At 50.3% G+C, this 18,994-nt stretch overlaps 1 protein-coding gene across 1 annotated transcript in view; it reads right to left on the reverse strand.

Moving 5' to 3' along the window:
• Window positions 1-4,203: 4,203 nt before the first annotated feature.
• The window catches only part of BAG3 (BCL2-associated athanogene 3), a 23,374-nt gene continuing 8,583 nt past the window's right edge, over window positions 4,204-18,994 (reverse strand). Inside the window, exons 2-4 of the mRNA XM_010859255.1 lie at window positions 10,998-11,321; window positions 8,788-9,192; window positions 4,204-5,599 (exon numbers count right to left, since the gene is read on the reverse strand). Coding sequence (XP_010857557.1) covers window positions 4,760-5,599; window positions 8,788-9,192; window positions 10,998-11,321 — 1,569 coding nt within the window. The 3' untranslated portion in view covers window positions 4,204-4,759. The remainder of the gene's footprint in view (window positions 5,600-8,787; window positions 9,193-10,997; window positions 11,322-18,994) is intronic.

Consider the following 18,994-nt stretch of genomic DNA (forward strand, 5'->3'; position numbering starts at 1 on the left):
GCAGTTTGAGTATCGGGAAAGTTAGGGACGCCCCAACCTCACACACACACACACACACACACACACACACACACATACACACACACAGATGGAGAGATTTTTTTAAAAAGTAACAACGTATAACCTGGCAGATTCGGATCATTCTTGCTCTTCTTTGGTGGCTTAGTTTTTATCTTAAATTTCACTGTGGGAGGCATCACAGCATTTAGGGCCTCCGAGGGCTTGATCCAGCCCTGCCTCACACTGCTCAGAGCTCAGAGGATGTGGTGGCACAGCCTAGAAACAGGCGCAGCCCAGGAAGGGCTCAAAGACACACAGGGCGTGTGCCCTCGCCGGGGCTTTTTTTTTTTTTGCACAGCTTCAAAGTTCAAAACACGCTGGAACACGGAAAGAAAGGTATTTGCCTGGGTGACTCAGACATGTTCCAGCATTTTCCCACAGGCTTCTGCTCGTCCCAAAATAACTGCAACCCTGGATCCTGTCCCTTGGCATATGATTACTTTGGTATAATGTTACAGGGCAGCGGCCACACTCACATGGGTGTTGCAGGAATGCACAGCCCAGGATGAGGCTCCGTGCTGTAGAAAAAGGAAGCGCAGAGACCACAACACGGAGAAGTGCTGACTCGCCAGAATCATCCAGCCCACAGAGCAGGGCCTGGGTCAGTGCTTACCTTACATAGATGGGGAGAAAAAGACCCAGAGAGGGAAGTGGTACACCCAAACTTACAGTTTGGGGATTACAAGAGAAAGCTGTTGGAAGAGCTGGCCCTAATTGCTCATCAAATAATACTGATTTTTTTTTCCTGTTTTAAAATTCAAGTATAGCTGCTGTACAATATGATACAAGTGGGGTGTTCAGGCTTCCCTGGTGGCTCAGATGGTAAAAAATCTGCCCACCAATGCAGGAGACCTGTGTTCGATCCCTGGGTTGGGAAGATCCCCTGGAGAAGGGAATAACAACCCACTCCAGTATTCTTGCCTGGAGAATCCCATGGACAGAGCAGCCTGATAGACTACACACACCATGGGGTCGCAAAGAGTTGGACACGACTAACATTTTCACTTTTACTACAGGTGTACAGTACAATGATTCACAACTTTTAAAGGTTTTACTCCCCTTATAGTTACTATAAACAAAACTGACTATATTCCTTGTGTTTTACAATGTATCCTGGTAGCTAATACAGATGTTTATTCCTAAGTCATCATCCCTTTAGCCTTGGAATGCTAAGTCAAGGAAGTTTGAGGGCCTCGTGGTCAGCTAGGGTGCCCACGTGCCAGGTCTGGACAACAAGGTGGGTATAAGGTGTCACAATGGACCTGCCCTCAGGGGACTTAAGAGTCTTGCTTAGGAAATGACTAGATGCTAAAACAGCTGGACGACAACTGACCCCTGGCAAACAAGCCGAAGGCTGGTGGGAGTTTTGGGAAATAAAGTCTGAGAAGAAGGGTTCTGTCCCAGCAGAGAAGGTCTCACAGAGAGGTGGGCCCCCAGGCTGGGTGTTGACTCAGGTGGGAATGCCTGGAGGGGAGCAGATGCAAGGTGAAGGGGGGAGAGGAGCTCCAGGAACCTTTGGAAACGAAACACTGGGCAGCAAGTGACCCTAGCATAGACACCATTACTGAATAGTTTCAAGTTGGGCATTCCCAGTGGTCAGGGCTCCTTGCTCTCACCACTGAGGGGGAATTAGGATCTGACAAGATGCCTGGCACAGCCAAAAGGAAAAATAAAATTTCCAAGTCCCTTGTTTTATCTGGGAAGCAGGAATAATTTCATAGGATTTTGACACAATACATTTTAAAAAAGAACCAACTCTCTGACCAAGGGAGAGGTGAGGGATTATTCTCAAATTTTTGTGGTACTTACACAGAGTCCTTTCTGTCTTGGTGCTAAAGATGAGGAGAGCGGAGTGCACTTTCACATCTCCTGGGGCCTGGTTCAATCCTTCTCCTGCTCCTAGGTCTGCGGGCACCTGTCACTTCCTTTTCCCTCACTCGTCACACAAGGACGTCAATTACAGCTAACGTCTGTCATGTGCCACGCACTACTTTCACTGCTTCCCTTGTCTGATTTAATCACCCCACCTCCCATTTATGGGCTTCCTTGGTGGCTCAGTTGGTAAAGATGGTGTTGGCTTACTGGTTTAGTCGCTGTCATGTCTAACTCTTTGCGACTCCATGGACTGCAGCCTGCCAGGGTCCTCTGTCCATGGAATTTTCCAGGCAATACTGGAGTGGATTGTCATTTCCTTCTCCAGGGGATCTTCCCAACCCAGGAATCGAACCCAGGTCTCCTACATTGCAGGCAGATTCTTTACGGACTAAGCTATCCGCCTGCAATGCAGGAGACCTGGGTTCAGTCCCTGGGTGGGGAAGATTCCCAGGTGGTTTAGTGACTAAACCACCCCCTATTTTACAGCTGAGGAAACCAGGAAAGAAAAGGCTCTGTAACTGCCCACTGTTCCAGAGCTTTTCCATGAGGCTTTGATTTGATCCCAGGAGTTCTAAATCAAGACTGTTCTGAACTAAAACGTTCTCTTAAAAAGCATTGGCATAATTAAATAAGCCAAACCCCTCTGACACTAGCAAGACAGTTGCTTTATGTCCCTGACTCCCACAGAGGCAAGATAGGCACATTAACAAGAGCCTTGCAGCCAGCCCTACACTCAGCCTGTCACCACCATGCAAGGCCAAGGGACCGCCAACACAGGCTGGATAACTCCTGCCCAATACCCACGTGCCATCTAATTTTGATGGCTGAAAACATTCTAACTGCACCAAAGGGCTACCTGCTGATGATCTTCAGCGATAAAATATCCACCTCATTCAGTGACCACATAAGAACCCTTTACGTTGAGATCCACTGAGCATAGGATCAGGGTCTTTTCTAATGAGTCAGTTCTTCTCATCAGGTGGCCAAAGTACTGGAGTTTCAGGACTGATGCTGAAGCTGAAACTCCAATACTTTGGCCATCTGATACGAAGAACTGACTCATTGGAAAAGACCCTGATGCTGGGAAAGATTGAAGGAGAGGGAGAAGTGAACGACAGAGGGTGAGATGGTTGGATGGCATCACCGACTTGATGGACATGAGTTTGAGTAAGCTCCGGGAGTTGGCGATGGACAGGGAAGCCTGGCGTGCTACAGTCCATGGGGTCAAATAGAATCAGACACAACTGAGCGACTGAACTGAGCATAGATGCCCAAGTCATCAAAAAGATGGTCGCATTCTTTACACTGATTCATCTAGTGAAAAACAGTCCAGAAGGCTTTTTGCTTCTTTTTATTTACACACTTGTGTTTCTAGAATCGTTGTTGTTGTTAGCCGTCAGCTTATACTCCTCAAATGAGTTCACCGCGTAAAGATGTTGGCGAACTCCCATGCGAATGACTTCAGCCTTTCTCATCAGGCTGAGTGGCAAGCACACCAGCGTGTATTTTTGTGCAGCACTGTCAGGCACCAATATTAAACTCAATACAGTCATGAGGAATTCAGCTCAGGGATTCAGCAGGCTTCCTCACAGCTGAGATCTCAGGCCCATCTTTCTCTTTCTTCTCAATTTCCACTTATGTGACAAAACGTATCTCCACATTCTGGAGCTGGGATACTTCCCAAGCTCTTAAAATACATTAGTCCAGAAAGATCCTTTCCCCTCCAGTGGCTTCACAGTGCATCTGATCCCTAACCCCAGTGACTTCGAGGAACCCAATCTGGGAAGATATACCTGGTCCCAGCTTGGCTTGGTGACTCAGAGAAATGTCAGATCAAGATGACCCCAAGACACTCACAGAACACGTGCCCAAGCCCCAGTGACCTGGACTCCAGGAAGGCGTGGGCCAACCTCAGGCAATACTGGAAACTGGTTTCTCTGTGCACTTTTGAACCCACGCAGCTGCTTGGTGAGACCTGCAGGTGGCCTGGGGCCAGGTGGGCAGAGATGCACCTCAGCTGCGGCAGTCAGAGAGGTGTGATGGGCACATTCCCATTACCTGGGTTTATAGCCCTGGGTCTTCCCAGGTTCCGGCTGCAACCTGAGACAGAAAAATGACCAAGACTCATTTTCTCATGGGCCACACCAGTAGGGGTGTCACAAATCCCAGAGCAGGCTTGTAAATGCATCCGCTGTTTATTTTTCCTGAAGCCAGTGCAAGTCTATCTTGATGCTGCCACTCTTCAAAATTCAGAAACCACAGAAGACATTTTGAGTTACATTATTACTTTATTTTCCTTTTTTTTTACACATAGCATTAAAGCCATCCCACATACAGATATCTCTATGGCTCCTTACACATTTTATTCTATCTAAAGTATCATAGCTATTAGATGACAAAAATCATCCCATTAAAATGGCAACATTTCTGAAAAACGGGCTTCATATTTAGTGATGAGAAACTGACTCCCCATCTACTCCCCCTGCCAAAAAAAACTCCTTCAATCCAGAGCTAGAAAGACAGTTCACATCCATGGCTAACACATGGGGCCCATACAGAGAAGGCTCCAAAACAAGCTATGGGGTTATTAAACTTGTAACAAGCAACTTCTTTATTTGTACGGAATACGAACACAAGAAAAGCATCATTTTCCTTTTTAGCCCTTTTATTAGTGTGTTTTGCCTCCACCCAAGTTACTGCGTACCAAGCGGCTATGAAGAGTAAAAACCAAATGATTTTAAGTCCCTGAAATGCATGCAACTTATAATTCCTAAAGCACACAATCAGTTCCCAGTCTCCGGGGTGACTCTTCACTTCGTGGAGACTACGGTGCTGCCGGGTTAGCAGTTGTGTCTGTTGTGCTGCTGGGGTTTGGAGTTGCTGCTGCTTTGGCTTCCGGCGGCTGGGTTTCGGTTTTGGGGTCTTCTCCGTCTCCAGCACTCTTCTTGCTCTTGTCTGCAGCCATTTCCATGATCTCCTGTAGCGGCTGATCGGTCTCAAGCGAGCTGGGCTGGAGTTCGTAAACCTGGACTTGACCCGGGACATCTATTGCTTTCTGTTCAAGTTTTTCCAAGATGGTCTGAACCTTCCTGACCCCATCTCTCCTGGCCTGGCGGACATCAGCTCGTCCTTCTGGGTCTACAGAATCCAGAGCCAGTAGCTCTTTGGTCAGATACTCTTCTATCATCAGGTACTTTTTGTCCGTCTTCTTGCCTTCAAAGTTGTCCACAGCCTGTTCCAGCCCTTGCACTTTCTCCAGGATGGCTTCTACTTTCAGCACACCTGGATGCTTTGGGGGCACTTCAGCTTCTCCTGGTTTAGGGGGTGCAGCTTCTGCAGGGGCAGGACTAGGGGCTGCTCTCTCTTCTGCAGCCACATTCTTGGGGGAAGAGGGGACGGCAGAAGGGATGGCAGAGGGAACGGCAGAGGGGACGGTAGGAGGGGCAGGGCTAGGAGGACAAGGCACCGGAGCGGAAGGAACCTTTATTTCCACCTTCTCAGAGGGAGGCGGGGGCTTCTGCGAAACAGGTTGAGCATCCACCTCCTTTCGGATCACTTGGATCGGGATGTGTCCAGGAGGGAGATCTGGTCCAGTTGGGCCTGGCCTGCTTTCTGGCTTGTTTTCAGGCTGGGGAACAGGCGAAGGTTCTCGATGGGTCATGGGCTGTGGGAAAGAGGCAAGGACACAGACAATTTTAATGGCTGAGAGTCACAGGTGGTCATTTGTAGCTAGTACTGACTAGAAGGAAATGGGAACGACTTTTAAAAAGTTTAACAGTATAAAAGAGATTTTCAAAGTCAACTGACACCAGTCACAAGAATAAAATATGGTATTCATCATGTATAATGGGGCTTCCCAGGTGGGGCTAGTGGTAAAGAACCCAGCTGCCAATGCAGGAGACATAAAGATGTTGAGTTCGATCCCTGGATCAGGAAGATCCCCTGGAGGAGGGCATGGCAACCCACTTTAGTATTCCTGCCTGGAGAATCCCATGGACAGAGGAGCCTGGCAGGCTACAGTCCATGGGGTCCCCAGGAATCAGACATGACTGAAGACACTTAGCATGACAAGCACACATGCATTATACGTAACCAAACCATTGTTACGCTTCCGTTTGTTACCTTGGTCTCTCAGTCTGTTCTCTCTTACTTTTTCTGAAGATGGAATTCTTACGGCAATGAAAAGAAAACCAACGTAATTTTTCAAAAAGGAAAATACCTCAAACTCATGCTGACTCCTGAGTTACTTCAGCTCAAAGCAAAGTCCTGGGTGACTCAGACTTTCAGGGGATGGAGCCGTGGAGTAATAATTGCCACTTGCCCTCTTCTGCGTGAAAGTCTCTGCTCAAGGTGTGACCTTCCCATCTCCTGTTTCAGCAAAGTTATAATCGTCTTTTTTTTTTTTTTAAACCTATGACAGCGTTGTGGTTTCTGCCCAGACTGATGTATTTTTTTGAGAATAAGCAAGATGCCCCAAATGGGTAACCCTATAAGACTTCTGCTTGGACGCATTTGTGCCAGAGCTGATACTGGCACAGCACAGCACCTCCACACTGACCGCACGGCTACAGAGGCTGAGATGCTCTTTAATGTGACTATAAGCCAGAGGCGTGTTTTAACAAATGAACTATGCCTGCAACAGAAGTAACTTGGTTCACCCAGCATTCAAGTGAATATCTAAAAAAAACTCACACACTCTGATTTCATCAACTGGGAAACAGGAGTTAGACTATAATACTTGTAAAGTACTCCATATTAAAAACATTATATCCCACTATAATGTTCAATTAGGTCAAATCTTTGCAAGCCTCCAACATGGGATCTCTGAATAACCTGTGAAAGGGAGGCCACTACAAACAATAAGATTAAGTAGAAATAGGATGAAATATTGTTTCACCAATTACACAAAATATATAGGAAAGATATGAGAGGAAACATTGCCAGCTTGGCAAATGAGCACTTCTTTCCCATTTGAAAGGATTACTGAGTTTAAGTTAAAGATCTGACGGACGCGTGGCTGTTTGAACACCACTAGCCTCCTTTTCCATCAAATCTCTTCTGCCAACCAGCAGTCCTCAACTTTGGCCCCTGGCATTCATGAACTAGCCACATGCCTCTCCTTGGGCTTTAAAGCAATAGCTGAATAAGTGACTTTAGAAACACTTAAGAGGGGGTGTGCCCGCTGGCTTGTACTTTTCAAAAACTTTTCAAGGTCATGATAGCAGAAAAAGACCGAGAAACTGATCCAGATTAAAGGAGACTAAAGGCAAATGACACCTGCATGCAATGCTCACGATCCTAGACTGCATCCTAGAACAAAGGGGAAACTGCTCTACAGGAGATGTGGAAACGAACTGTGTATGAGACAGTAATGTCGTAAGGATGTTAACTGTACTACATCTGATCACTCTAATGTAGTTATCAATGAGAAGGTAGCTCTCTTAGGAAAACACCTGCTGTCATGTTTAGGGGACAGGGGCATGTTATTTATAACTAAATCTCAAACAAAAATATAGATAATATATGGAGAGAGGAAAAATGACAAGGCAAGTGGAGTAAAACATTAACAGTGAATATGGCTGAATCTTTGCTTTCATGACCTTCACGTATACTGGGCTTCCATTCTGTGAGGTTGGAATCATTTCCAAATAGAAAAGCCAAAAACAAAACAAAAACAAAAGCCAGTAACAGGAAAGCACTCTGTTAGAGGGCCCTGGACAGTGTCCCCATTTGTAGGAAGAAGATGCCCTCCATTTGTTTACAGGGGACTTTCCTTTCAAGAACAGTGGTCAAGAATTCACTCAGCAGCTGAGGGGCCCTGGCTGCGGGGTATTCTGCGGCTCTAAAACTAGAAGACTGCTTCCCCTAGGAATCAGTGCCTGCACATCTCTGTGCTGTGTGCTGTGCTAAGTCGCTTCAGTCACGACCGACTCTTTGTAACTCTATGTACTGTGCCCACCAGGCTCCTCTGTCCATGAGATTCTCTGGGAAGAATACTGGAGTGGGTTGCCATGCCCTCCTCCAGGGACTCTTCCTGACCCAGGGATTGAACCTGCATCTCGTATCTCCTGCATTGGCAGCTGGGTTCTTTACCACTAGTGCCACCTGGAAAGCTAGTGCATGCCTCTACTGAAGGTTAAACAGGCACTGCCTGTGACTTTCACCAGACAGGCAGGAAGGTTTCCCAGCCACCCAGCCGGCCGGGCATCAGCTGGGCAACACAGTCCTTTACTGCAAAGGGTAAGACATGCTGCCTGTGGTCAAGGTCAGAGCAGAGCCGAAGAGAGCAGATGAACACTTCTGAAATGCAGAGAATAATCAGATGCTGAACTGTAAGAGACTAGGCACCCTGAGAAAAGATCAGGAAGCGACAAGACTGGCTTGTCCCTTGGAGGATGGGAAAAGTTTAGATTGTGGAGGCATCTCGGGAAGTGGGTTCAGTGTGAGCAAAGAAACAAGAGAGGAGACAACAGACGAAAGGGCCAGCAGGGTGCAGAAGGGGCATCCGTGAGGCAGGAGATGGAGGCTGCAGCTGGAGTGTGGAGTGGGGTGTGGCAGGGCCCTGAAAGGGTAGGGCCCCAGATGTGTGACGCCATGCTCTGCCCACCTTTCCCCATCACGGTGGCTGGAACTCTGCCCCTGAGGCAGCTGCTACAAAGAACAAGCAAAAGCTATAGAAGGCACCAGAGGTTCACAGCCCTCGCCCGCATCTGCTGGTGACCAGCATTTTTCCAGGATCTCGGTCTCCCCAGGAAGGGCTGATGAGGGCAGGGGACCCAGGACACCTGCATAGAGCTCCTCCGGCCCTGGAGAGATGCCACCCCAGCCCATCTGCGACACCGACTCCCATACCTGAGGCCTGTCGACCGTGGTCTGCACACGGACAGATGGCGGGGGTGGCACTGGTGTGCTGCTTCTGGCTGGAGAGCCCTCCCGGCTGGACGTACTCCGGACAGGAGGCCGGAAGGGGGATGCGGTCCACGTGGTCCGGGGCTCCCAGTCATCCCCCTGGATCTTGTGGTACACGGGCTGGTGCGTCTGGTACTCGCCCTGCTGAGCTGGGTAGTGTGTCTTCTGGGCTTGGTGGAAGGATGGCTGGGCTGCCGGCCGGGTGACATTCTGCTCGTGTATCACAGGGATGGAAATGTAGCCCCGGGGGAGCTGGTGACCACCCAGGCTGCTCCTGCCAGTGGAGGCGGGCAGGCTGGCTGAGGAGGAGGACGAGGAGCAGTCTGAGGCCGCTGGAGACTGGGACCGCTGCAAGACACAGAATGCAGACACATGGCCCTGTGAACCCTTGCCTGGCTCTCCGACTCTGCCCGCAGTACGTGCCTGCTCAGGGTGGCAGGCTTAATACAACCTCCCACCTGTTAAGCCTTTCCAGTGTCCACATGTACTGTTAAGACTGGGAACTCAGGAGTCAAGAGGCCTGGGCTCAAATTCTCAACAGCCCGACAGCTTTGTTGTTGTTTCAGTCACAAAGTCGCATCCGACTCTTTGCGACCTCGTGGGCTGAAGCCCACCAGGCTTCTCTGTCCATGGGATTTTCCAGGCAAGAATATTGGAGTGGGTTGCCATGCCCTCATCCAGGGGATCTTCCGGACCCAGGGACTGAACCTTGGTCTCCTGCATTGCAGGCAGATTCTTTACTGTTAATGAGCTACGTTTAAAGTACAGAAAAGAGTAACCCCTCCTCACCTAACTTGAAGATTCTGTAAAAGAATCAGTGGGTGTGTCTGGCACCAGCACCACCCACAGGAAGTGCTCACTAAGTTTTAATTATTGTTGTCATTTCCTTTCCTCTTTCCTGAACTCTTTTCCTGCTTATCCCCAGAGAACCCAGGGGCCAGCGGGAACCACGTCACCATGTGGACCAAGGCAGGCCAGGCCCCTCTCCCTTCCTGACAGCCTACTTTCTATTTTGGAAGAGCAGAAGAGTGTTTCCCCAGCTGGCTTCTAAGGCCCCTGCTAGGTTAAATTTGTGAAGATTTCTCTGACTGACGCATCACTTTTGATTTTTACAACAAAAACATTACAAATATAGGTACTGCCTCTCCAAGAAAGGGTAAGTGCCTCCTGTGTGAGTGTGTGCTCAGTCATGTGCGACTCTTTGCAACCCCATGGATTGTAGCCTATCAGGCTCCTCTGTGGATGGAATTTTCCAGGCAAGAATACTGGAGTGGATTGCCATTTCCTTCTCCAGAGGAACTTTCCAAACCAGGGATCCGACTCACGTCTCTTGCCTCTCCTGCACTGACTGCCAGGCAGGTTCTTTACCACCGCACCACCTGATGCCTCCATTAACTATGTTTTTCACGTGGAGTGAGCATTTGTGCTCAAGAGCAGCGCGGGGGACACAGTGGGATGGTGTCCCAACAGGAAAACCCAGAGGGCCTATGGCTCAGGATTCCTGCTGGGGTCCACTGGCCTTCAAGTCTCAGCTAAGAACCAGGTTAAGGACTACGCTTTAACTGTTAGTACAAGGAAGTGCTGACCTCAGGCTTAAAACCTGAAAAAATAATTTTATGCTTTGTTTTAAACAGCAGACACTGTGAGGACAGGCATGCGGTCTCACTTTCACATCAGCGTAGCTCCGAGCAGTTAACACTCACCCGTGAACACTGAACTGAGTGAAACGACACAGAGCCTCTCTGTGTTTCTGACACACAAAGCTCAGTGGGAATGAGAGGTGTCATAGGAGGAGCCAGAAGGCAAGGCTTCCAGGCCCTGCAATGCCACTTCCGACTTTATGCTTTTGGACCAAGCTGTTACCCCTTCTTGAGCCCCAATTCCGGAGCTTCAGAAACAAACTACAATCTCTGCTCACCTGAAAAACCAGCCTGTGAAATGCTGGGGGGACATGGGGCTGTCAGCAAGCGATCTTTGCTGGGTGACGCCAGCCGGGCCCGGATGCCCCACATCTCACGGGGTTGTCATGAGGGTCTGGGGTCATCTGTGGTCTGGGGCAGCCCAGGAAGCACGAAACCCAGCTCCCCGCCATCTCCTCCCCCTGCCTGCACAGGTCACGGTCATGTAGGCCTGTGAGCCAGGCCTCTCCTTACCTCGGGTCCATGGGAGGCTGGAGGCTGGGCCGCTGCAGCAGCTGCCGCCGGTGCACTCGGTTTATCTGGCTGGCTGGCTTCCGCCACACCCCGCAGGGGCGACTGGGATCTCGGGGGAGCCGCCGCAGCTGCCTCGGTTTGGAAGCGCTGCGTCCCGGGCTGGGAGTATGCAAAGACAGGGTGCGGCCGGCTCGGGGCGCCTTCATGAAGGACGGGGATGGGAATGTAGCCTGGCCGGAGCTGGGGGTACACGGCATGACCTTCTCTAGTGGGCAGCAGCCTGGCGCCCTCCCGCGAAGGCCCATTTGCAGAGGATGCGGTTTCCTAAAAGTGAGAGGAGACACACAGACCTGTTAGAAACTGGGAAGGAAACAGCCCTGAGCAGGAGAAAGCATAATGCCACGTGCTCCGATCTTCCAGAGTGACTCTGGGCCCCACAGTGCCAGCTAGGACAGCTGAGCACAGAAACTGTGGGTACCTCCCCTGATCCCCTACTTCTTCCAGACCTCTCCTCCCTTGCTGAAGCTGCTGTTGGCCCAGGAGTTTAAGAATCAGAAGCATCAAGAGAAAGTAAGAGACAAGTAAGGTATCTGTGGAGCACAGGAGAAGTTCCAGTTTCCCGAACTGGTAAGACAGGTTTTTGTTCTGGATGACAAGGCAGCCTTGCATACAGGAGAGTCCCCGACAACCTCCCAAACCTTCAGAGACCCAGATCAGAAGATGCTAGGAGGGTCCAATGCCAACTTGCTAAGGGGATTACAGCCAGCATCTCGGCTTCCTAAACGGTCCTCACATTTCCTGACAACGCAGATTCACGTGGGACCCTGACACAGGCCACAGCCCAGAAATCTGCAGAGAAGGGGCAGCGGCGGGCAGGCAGCTTCCTCAGGAATATTTTCAGAACAAGAGGCAAGAAAGGGAGATACCCAAGGAATGCAGAAGAGGCACAGGATGAGAACAAAACCCGGGGATTAGTTGTGCCGGTCTTGTGATGCCAACAAAGCTTGCTTGGCGAGGAGCGGCTGGGGTCCCTCCTATGTCCTCTCATGAAGTTCTCCCTTCAGTGGCCTGGCTATTTTGGGACCCTTGAGAAGGCCAAGTTCCAGATGTACCACAGAGAAAGATCCTGTTTCAGACAACAAGGCTGGCCAGTCACTCACCAGGCAATGTCACTCCTCACCAAGCAGAGGCTGGGTGACTGAAGCCAGGGACCCCTGTGGCTTCCTGTCCTGACCATCTAGAGGGTCCTTTCACAGAGGAGGGGGCTGAGGATTCGTGCCACTTCCACGCATCCAAGTGGACAAACTATTATGCCTCCTTACGAGGCATGCCCCTGAACGGCAAACACCAGAAGGCTTGAGGCTCTATTCCCGCTGAGGCGAAGCTGGTCACAAGGAGGGCAAGCCCTGGACCTTAGATCTTTCAGACCCGTGAACCTCTCTCTGCCCTCCTGCTGAGCCCGCCGCCCCAGCGGGCCTCCCAGCACTCAGGAGAGGCCCGGGTGTTGCCATGTCCTTGGGGACACCGGCAGACAGGCGGTACTCTCAGATTAGAATACCCACGTGCTCAGGGTGGCGGCATTATTTTAGCCTGCTTAACTTTAGGGTCACCCAAGAGCAGGGAGTGGGTCCAGGCGTCACATTCAGAAGCGCATTCCTGCCACGAGACGGGCACCAGAAGGGAGGCGGCAGCAGCGCTGAAGGAGGCCTGTGCTGCCGAGTGCTGACTCATCACAGGCCGGCTGGGCACCTCGTCCTCGCCCTGGGGCACCATCCCTCCAGCCTGGCGCGGAGCCTGGACAAGTGCGGGGGGCGGTGTCCCTGCTGGCCTCCTCCTGGCCACACACTAGAGCAGAGATGGGCAAGTTAGCCGCCCTCGTCCGCTGGCTGGCCCCTGGTGAACACCCTGCTCCCAAGCTACTGGGTACCGTGGTTTACACCAGCAAGGCCCAATCCCTGTAGGCCGGGGTCTGCGTGAAACAAACAGGATGACCACCTGGAGAGCACAGGGGCCCACCTGGGCTTTTCTAGTAAGGTGGGGTTTCCTAAAGAAGGCTTGCCTTCTTTCTTACCTCTGTTAGTAACCATTCTTTCATTGGGGGTAAGTCTCTTCACCTCTCTGAGCCTTAATCCCCTTTGCTAGAAAGTGGAGCTAGCAACACCCACTTCACAGGTCTGTAGTAAGCTGTTACGAGAGCCCATGGAGAGGGGTTTGCCCAGGGGGCTGAAAGGCAGTCCCTTCTTACACAGGCACAGGATGCTTCGACTCAAGACACCCAAGGGTCAAAGGAATCAAATCTGAAGGACTCAGTTAACCAGTGGTAACCGGAGTCGGGAAGGTGGACGCACCTGGAGGAAATGGTAATCGTCTGGGAAGGGACCCTCTGAGGAGATGCAAAAGCTCTCTCTCTCTCTGGGTGGTGGAGATAAATGTGTACACCCATATGTAAGAGCAGTCTCTCTCAGTCTCCTCGTCTCGGGAGCCCCCACGCTGCCCATCTCCTGCCTCAGTCCACCCACACCACCCAGGCTGAACCCGTGAGGGCGGCCACCCCCCACCACCCTGCTGTGAGCTGTGCCTCCGCCTCAGACCCTCCGGGGCCTGGAAACCTTAGAGAGGCCTGGCCGAGTAAGGCCTGGCCACTCCTGGGGGAAGCCCCTGGATCCAGAAGGTCTGAGGGCGGGCCTGCCAATACATTTTATGCATCTTGCTGAATATATTTTGTGCCTCAATTGAAAATGGAAAGGGAAGAAAAGGGAAGGAAAAAGGGAGGAGGGCAGAGGAACAGCCTGCCTGCCCCGGGGGCTGTGAGAGCACAGCCAATACCCGGCCTGGGTCTTGGGAGCAGTGCGGCGCTGGGGTCAGTGGAGGGAAGCGCGTGGTCGCTGTAGGCCGGGGCGGGGGCGTCAGGGGCCCAAGCTGGAAAGAAGGGAGGCTGGGAGAGGCCCGGAGGCTGCTTTCCTATAGTTCTGAGGTCTGTACTCCCGGTTCCGAGTGAACGAATGGCTCATTCATGCCGTTTAATAAAAACCCCACGCATCTCTTCACAACTGTCGTATCTAAAAGAAGGCAGGCAGCCCTGATGCTCTGGTGGGTGGTGGTGGGGGTGTGTGGCGGGCTTTGTTTAGAAAACACTGCCTGAGGTAAGTTTTAAAAAACCATCTCACGTCTATGGACTAGAAAACTAACACTTTTACGTGAACAAAAATTTAAACCTGAGTGAAACACCCACCCGCGATAAGGTCTGCACGGGGTGCTGATGCCGCCTCCGCTCCCACTCTGCTCTTGTTAGAGCCCTGTCAGCAGTAAATGCTTCAGGTCTACGAACCAAACTGAGGACCCAAAAGAGCCACACTGCCCTTTTTACCTTCTGTGGTGTTTCATCAGAGTCTAGTGAAAGGAAAGATGTACTTTTTTTCCGGGGTGGGGGGCGGGGAAGACTTTAAAATGTTTAATTTATATTAAAGTATTTATATGACTATGTATTTAAAGTAAGTATACATTCAAATGGCTTTCCTGGTGGCTCAGACGGTAAAGCGTCTGCCTGCAATGCGGGAGACCTGGGTTCGATCCCTGGGTCAGGAAGATTCCCTGGAGAAGGAAATGGCAACCCACTCCAGCACTCTTGCCTGGAAAATTCCATGGATGGAGGAGCCTGGTGGGCTACAGTCCATGCGATCGCAAACAGTCGAACACGACTGAGTGACTTCACTTTCTTTCTATACAAATATATATAATAAATATATATTATAAATGTTTATAATTATCCTAGGAAACGTCTAGAACATGTCTCCTTAGTCCCGTAAGAAGTGTTCTCAAGTTCAAGCCCAAGCCTCTTGGTTCTGCTGGCCGGCATCTTTCATAGAAGACGCACTACCTGCCCCGCCCTGACTTCGCTGGGGACGGGGCTTCCGTCTCCTGGGGGTTTCGCTTCTGTGAGGCCGGGCGACAGGGACAGGGTGCCAGCAAGATGACCAAGCGGACGACGGCCGGCCCGGCCTCCCCATCACCGCCTGCCTCGCTTCCTGAGGAGCGGTGACAGCATCACAGAATTACCCTCCAGTCAGCTCAGCTCATTATCCTTATCCGTGGGCAGAGCCATCAGGAATACATTCATACAAAATCCAATTAGGAAATCAGAGCCTGACTCCACTGCCTATCTCACTGCACTAATTTATAAAATGAACCGGCCAATTCTTCTTCTTTGGGCATTACGTTAAAATCCTCTGCAGGTGCCAAACAACTCCATGAGAAGGCCAGGATGAAAAGCGGGAAAAATCGCCTCAGATGAGCCAAAACTTGCCCTCACAAATATCAGGTATTATTACTAGATAAGCCTGGGGTCAGGTTCTGAGCTCGGACGAGGGTGTGGCTTACAAACAGGTCTTATTTACTCATTGTTGTTGTTCAGCCACTAAGTTGTGTCCAACTTTTACAACTCCATGGACTGTAGCACATCAGGCTCCTCCCTCCTCCATTATTTCTGGAGTCTGCTTAAACTCACATCCATTGAGTTGGTGATGCCATCCGACCATCTCATCCTCTGCGGTCCCTATCTCCTTTGGCCCTCAATCTTTCCCAGCATCAGGGTCTTTTCCAGTGAGTCAGCTCTTTGCATCAGGTTGCCAAAGTACTGGAGTTTTGGCTTCAGTATTAGTCCTTCCAGTGGATATTCAGGGTTGATTTTCTTTAGGATTGACTGGTTGGATCTCCTGCAGTCCAAGGGACTCTGAGAGGATGACTACGCTTCACCACTGGTTTTTAGTTAACAGCGTGGGCACTAAGGGACAGCTAGCAGACTTGCAAAGAGACTGCATGTGGTCCCAGAGTCAGCTCTGCCCCTAAGGAGGCACTACGGAAGCAGCTTACTCCTACCCTCCCACCCCCAATTTCCTGAGCTGTGAAATGATGTGCTATAAAGCGGTGGTTCTCAGACTAGGGGCATCTGGAACACCCAGGAAATTAACAAAAAAAAAAATGCAGATTCACTGTTCCGTCCTAACAAAGTCTGACTCAGAAGGTCTGTGGGGAAACCTAGCCCCAACGGCCCTGGGAGCACAGCTCTAAACGAGGGTCCTTCCAGATGACCTTCTCCCTGACCTCTGATCCCAAGATCTCTCCTAGCTGTAAACACCTACATAAGGCTCAAAAACAAGGAAAAATTGATGCTGCAGAAATCTAAAAATGATCACTCTTAACTGTACTCAGTTAAATCACATCAGTAATCGCTGGAACTCAAGGTGCCCCGAAGTTTCAGGACGAGGAGGAGTTCCCTGTGCTATATAGTAGACTCGGGACCTGAAAAGCAGGCTGGGACCATAAGCCCCGAAAACCGTGCCCCCATGAGCCCCAACCTCAGCTCCACAGTGCAGTGTTCTTTAAAACGTGGGCTGAGCAGCTACAAACCACGCTCTGAATGAAGGGGAACAGCCACAAAGGCAACCCGGAGCACCACCGCCTTGACAGCCCTGGAGTCTTAAGTAGGACACACTCTATTAACTGGGTTTTTAGGCCAAAAGAGCCTCATGCCTGTCAGCTAGTGACTTTTACTAATGATACTTCCAAGACTTCTAAAACAAGGGGGAAAAAAAGATGAAGGGAAATAAGAATCCTGGGACTCCCCATTTAGTGAGGACCTGGATCAAAATAAAGTGGCCTGGGCTTGCCTCTCTCAGGCAGGAAGCAAAACAAAAGAAAAGCTTCCTTCTAAAGCGCACACAGAGACCTGAGCTTCAAGGTCCTACAAAACCTTCCGTTTGGTGTTATAGGCCACAGAAAAGAAGCACGAATTATTGCCAATGTGATATATAGATACCTACATTCCCACAGCCAAACTTGAAGCTCCCACTAGAGTGTGGTAAAGGGTCTCTTCCACTGCTCCCAACCCTGTTTGGGGGCACATAAGAGACACTGGGCAAACTGAATAATAAGCAAAGTCCACATCCACCACAGTCTGCTTACAGCGCTCCTGGTGAGACAAGAGTCTACACTCTAAGCGCTCTAGTCCCAGGTGATCGAAGGTTTTATCTAATACACCCGTTATTAGAGTATGTACACTTCTCTACAAAACAGAGCTACAGATGTACAAAATAAACTTACGGTCACCGGCAGGGAAGGGGGGATAAACTGAAAAGATTGGGATTGACATATACACATTATGGTACATAAAGCACATAACTAATAAGGACCTACTGAATGGCACAAGGAACTCTTCTCAATACATCCGTAACGGCCTACATGGGAAAAGACCTAAAAGAGAGTGGATATAGGTAACGTATAACTCATCCATTTGGCTGTACACCTGAAATTAACACAGTATTGTCAATCAACTATATTCCAACAGCAATTTTTTTTTTAAAGAAGTATGTGGCCCTGATCCTGGGATTACTGAGATGGGTGTCCCTATGCGCTTTTACTAGGGAAAACTTTTTTTAAAAAACATGACATTGCTTCTCTTTGCAACTGTGTCCCAACAGGTAGGAATGAACCAGCGTGAGCCCCCATCTCCAAGCTGCCATCCTGGACTCCAATCCCGCCCCGTTGCTTGCCAACTGCGTGCTCTCGGAGAGGACTCCTTCCTACTGAGACTCAGGTCCCCCAGCTTATAAAAATCCCCATGCCTCCCAGGACCTGTTGCCAAATTTAAGTGAAATAAGGCACAAGAAAGTCTCCATGAACTCTGAGCTGTCCTGTGCCCTGTATAACCGCGCTCTTCCATTCCACAAATAGTTACTGATGGACCCAGCTTCTCCCAAGCAACTGCTGGTTGGGCCTACTGTTCAGAAAGTTGTAAATTCAGGTTTAATTCCTCAGTGGTCTCACCCAAGTTTGTAATGAGCCTGTTAAAAGTTTGAAGCCCTTTTATCTGAGAGTCCTAAGAGCACTAATTAGCAGGGATGCCATTTTCTCTGTTAAGACATGTTATCTAATGTTTCATACTGGAAGCAAACACAGCCAAAGACAACTCCAGAGTTCTGAGCCCTACACTCTCCTCTGCCTTCAGGAGGCCCCCAACCCTGGAGGGGCTGCCTTGCAGACAATCAACACCCAGTCTGCAGTAACTGTAATGCCTGCACACGTGCCCCTGAGGCCCAGGGGGAAGAGTCAAGCCAGGCTGGGGCAGAAGGAGTCGCCTAGGAGTAAGAAAGTCTGCTAATGTCCCTTCAACATCCCCAGGGTGTCGCTCCATGGCATGTAAGTCGTGGGCCACAGCTGAGTATGTCCCCTGCTGGAGAGAGTGCTTGGGGCTCAGAGTTCCTCACTCCCTGGAGTCCCTTTCAAGGGTTCCTAAGGTCACAGGGGAAGTGGCTGCAAAACCAAGAAGAAAACCCTGGATCCTGGGAGTTCAGCTCCTGAACTCAGTGGCTTCAGGGTATTTAAAAAACTACCTACTTCCTCCTCAGAAAAAAAATTTTAAAAGGTAGGGATCTGCTTTAACCAATCTAAAGCCACAAGCCACAGACGGAAAAGTATCTGAAATCTCCGTATCTGGAAGCAAACTCTTGTCTGAATTTAGATAAAGAGACCCCTTTACCCCCATGGGTACATTTCCATTGGTTTCTCAAGGTTCTGTCTCAGAGGCCAGCCATGCATAGCATCTGTTGGTAGCAGGGTGCTGGCTTTACTGGACATGCATTTTGCACAAAACACAATTCCCCAACAGGAAAAAAAGTCAGATCTCCAATTCATCAACCACAGCTCAAGCAAGGGGAGACTGACAGATGCTGGCAGCCCTGGGAGGAGTTTCTGGGGCGGGGGACTCCTTCCCCACCCTAAGCAGCTTCTCAAAGCACTCCTTTCCCAACAACCACACTCCCTCAAGAGGGTGGTGAAAATTAGAAACCCCCTCCCTCTCCTTCTGCCCCTTAGGGTAGCGTCCAGACCACCTGTGCACACGGCTGATGACCCCCCAACACCCTTGGGCATCTGGTTCCTGCTGGCACTGTCCTCAGGCCCAGGCAGAGACCCTCCCCTCAATCATAGGGTTGAGGGTAAAC

Source organism: Bison bison, unplaced genomic scaffold (assembly GCF_000754665.1).
Source record: "Bison bison bison isolate TAMUID 2011002044 unplaced genomic scaffold, Bison_UMD1.0 scf7180017864456, whole genome shotgun sequence".
Taxonomy (NCBI): domain Eukaryota; kingdom Metazoa; phylum Chordata; class Mammalia; order Artiodactyla; family Bovidae; genus Bison; species Bison bison.